Here is a 2,292-nt window from a genome sequence, read left to right on the forward strand (position 1 = left end):
TTGCATCTGGGGTTGTAAATGAACTGTCAGAAATCTTAATACCTATTGACTTATTTGACGTCTAGGACACCAACACAGTTGTAATGTGTATAGACACTATACAAAAGAGATTATAACTACTAGTGGGAGCAAAGCGCTACTGTCTCCATGTATTCACGGACTGAAACATGGGGTCTCGCTCTAGCATACTGTATCCCATTACTTTGACATGTGCCCCGGGGCAATATATGTCAAACTAATGGGTCTAGCACTGGGACGGGACGTGCAAAGTGAAATTAAGTAACTGTCATCGCGAACCGGCAATGGCCTGTCATTGCGAACCGAACCTTTCTTGATGATTTTCATTTTCTTGTAATAGACAGTGTCTGGGTAGTATCGTAATATCCTGGCTATATACACGGTGTTTTTAGCAAATATATTTTACATGTTGCTTAGATGCATGTACATGCACAGAAACAAATATGTAAAATGCAACGACGGCACGTGCAATTTTATTATTCTGCTCAACAGTTATGGTTAATGTTTTACTGAGCTCAGACAAACGATAACATAATCCATGTCATGTTTGAGCTCCATTATTTTCGGCACATATCTGTACCTCATCGGCAGAAATCTATGCCGCATCAGCACAGCACTATCATCGACACTTGCTTGAAATGATTTGGCCAGCGGATTTTTTCCTGCAAAATAACATCAATATCGGAAGGGAAAAAAAGACCGTCTTCGCATGTCCCGTCCCAGGTCTAGCATAGCATATGATAAATTTTCAGTGTTAACAGCGACATGCGACCTCTAGTAGTAATATTCTCTTTTCACTATACATATAACGCGATGTTTACAATTCGCCATGTGATTTAACCTCATTTGGCAAAAATTCCACCCGATTTAACCTCACTCTCGCACTAACACAACTGCACATTGACTAATCCAAACATCGCGTTATATGCATAGTGTCTATACACATTACAACTGTGTTGGTGTCCTAGACGTCAAATAAGTCAATGGATTAGTCAATGATTTAGTTTGATTTTGTATGCGCGTGAAGCAATCGAGAAAATGTCCCACGCAGCGAAGATTTTGAGGTCCCATGTAAAACCATTAGCAAGCGTAACCAAGTTGAAGGCTCTTCCATTCGAAAGGCTTCCCGGACCATTGCGGATATCATTTCTTGGACCGTTGAACGAAGCAATACAACTCGGAAATCCAAAAACGTGAGTATTATTTAATCATACATTCGATGCACTGTGTTTAGCAAGTGTGGGTCTATACACGGTTAAATAAAACAACCTGCAGAATAAGTTCTTTTAACTTACTTTTGAGTTGTGCGTCGCTTTCGCACTTATTAGTGTTGTCAAAAACAAAAAGAGAGATTCGACTCAGTCGAGGTCTTCCGTGGAGGAAGGTACTTTTGAGTTGTTTGGGGTGAACTCAAAATTAGGTAAATTCAACTTAAAATTGAGTATAAAAAACCTATCAATGAGTTGTAATTTTTGCCGTGGTTAAATGGAAACTACCTTCAACACGGTTTACCTAATTTTAAGATCCCCCACGATACCACGAGATTGAGTCAAAGGAACTCAATTTTAGGTAGTTTTTCGTTTCCGTGTACGCTCATTCTCAGCTACAGTGCTGCTAGATGGTTTTGTTGAAGATCTGTATCCTCGCAATAAAAATTCGCTCACGCAGAGAAAAGATTTATAGGTTCAATAAAAATATGGGTTAAATTCAATAAATAAAATTATTGGTCGGGAGACAATAAATTTATTAACTGAATTCCATAAAATTTATTCATTATTTCAATAAAAAAAATGATCGTCCCCGTTTTTAATATTTTTTATAGAAATTTTAAAAATAATGTTTTGAAATAAAAAATGTTTATTGAAAGCGAATATTTATTGCTGTTCTAATAAAAAAAATATTTCCAATCAAATAATTTTGTTGGTTAATGTGATAATAAATGCTTGGATTCAATAACACATATTTTTTGGTAAAAAATATATTAAATTTTCATGCGTGCTGTCTGTATTCAATGGAAGAATTCTCGACAAACATATTATTACGGCCTAAAAGCCAACTGTCAAAATCCACTTTGAATGGAAATTCCGGACAAACCGTTACACGCCAATCACAGATGTTGGTAGTGAACGAAAGAGAAAAGTTTTCTCTTTCATAAACTGTTGTGAACTGTGTTCTACTAAGAACGGTTTGTCGGGAATTTCCATTCAAAGTGGATTTTGACAGCTGGCTTTTAGGCCCTAATCATATGTTTGTCGAGAATTTAACGGTGTTCAA

General features: G+C 36.7%; 1 protein-coding gene across 2 annotated transcripts in view; it reads left to right on the forward strand.

The window, feature by feature from the left end:
• Nucleotides 1-982: 982 nt before the first annotated feature.
• LOC131686824 (cytochrome P450 315a1, mitochondrial) overlaps nucleotides 983-2,292 on the forward strand; it is a 414,542-nt gene continuing 413,232 nt past the window's right edge. Inside the window, exon 1 of one of the 2 annotated variants that reach the window (XM_058970847.1) lies at nucleotides 983-1,211. In XM_058970847.1, coding sequence (XP_058826830.1) covers nucleotides 1,057-1,211 — 155 coding nt within the window. In that variant the 5' untranslated portion in view covers nucleotides 983-1,056. The remainder of the gene's footprint in view (nucleotides 1,212-2,292) is intronic. The other variant, XM_058970916.1, reaches the window with a different exon arrangement.

The sequence above is a fragment of the Topomyia yanbarensis genome, chromosome 1 (assembly GCF_030247195.1).
Source record: "Topomyia yanbarensis strain Yona2022 chromosome 1, ASM3024719v1, whole genome shotgun sequence".
NCBI classification, from domain to species: domain Eukaryota; kingdom Metazoa; phylum Arthropoda; class Insecta; order Diptera; family Culicidae; genus Topomyia; species Topomyia yanbarensis.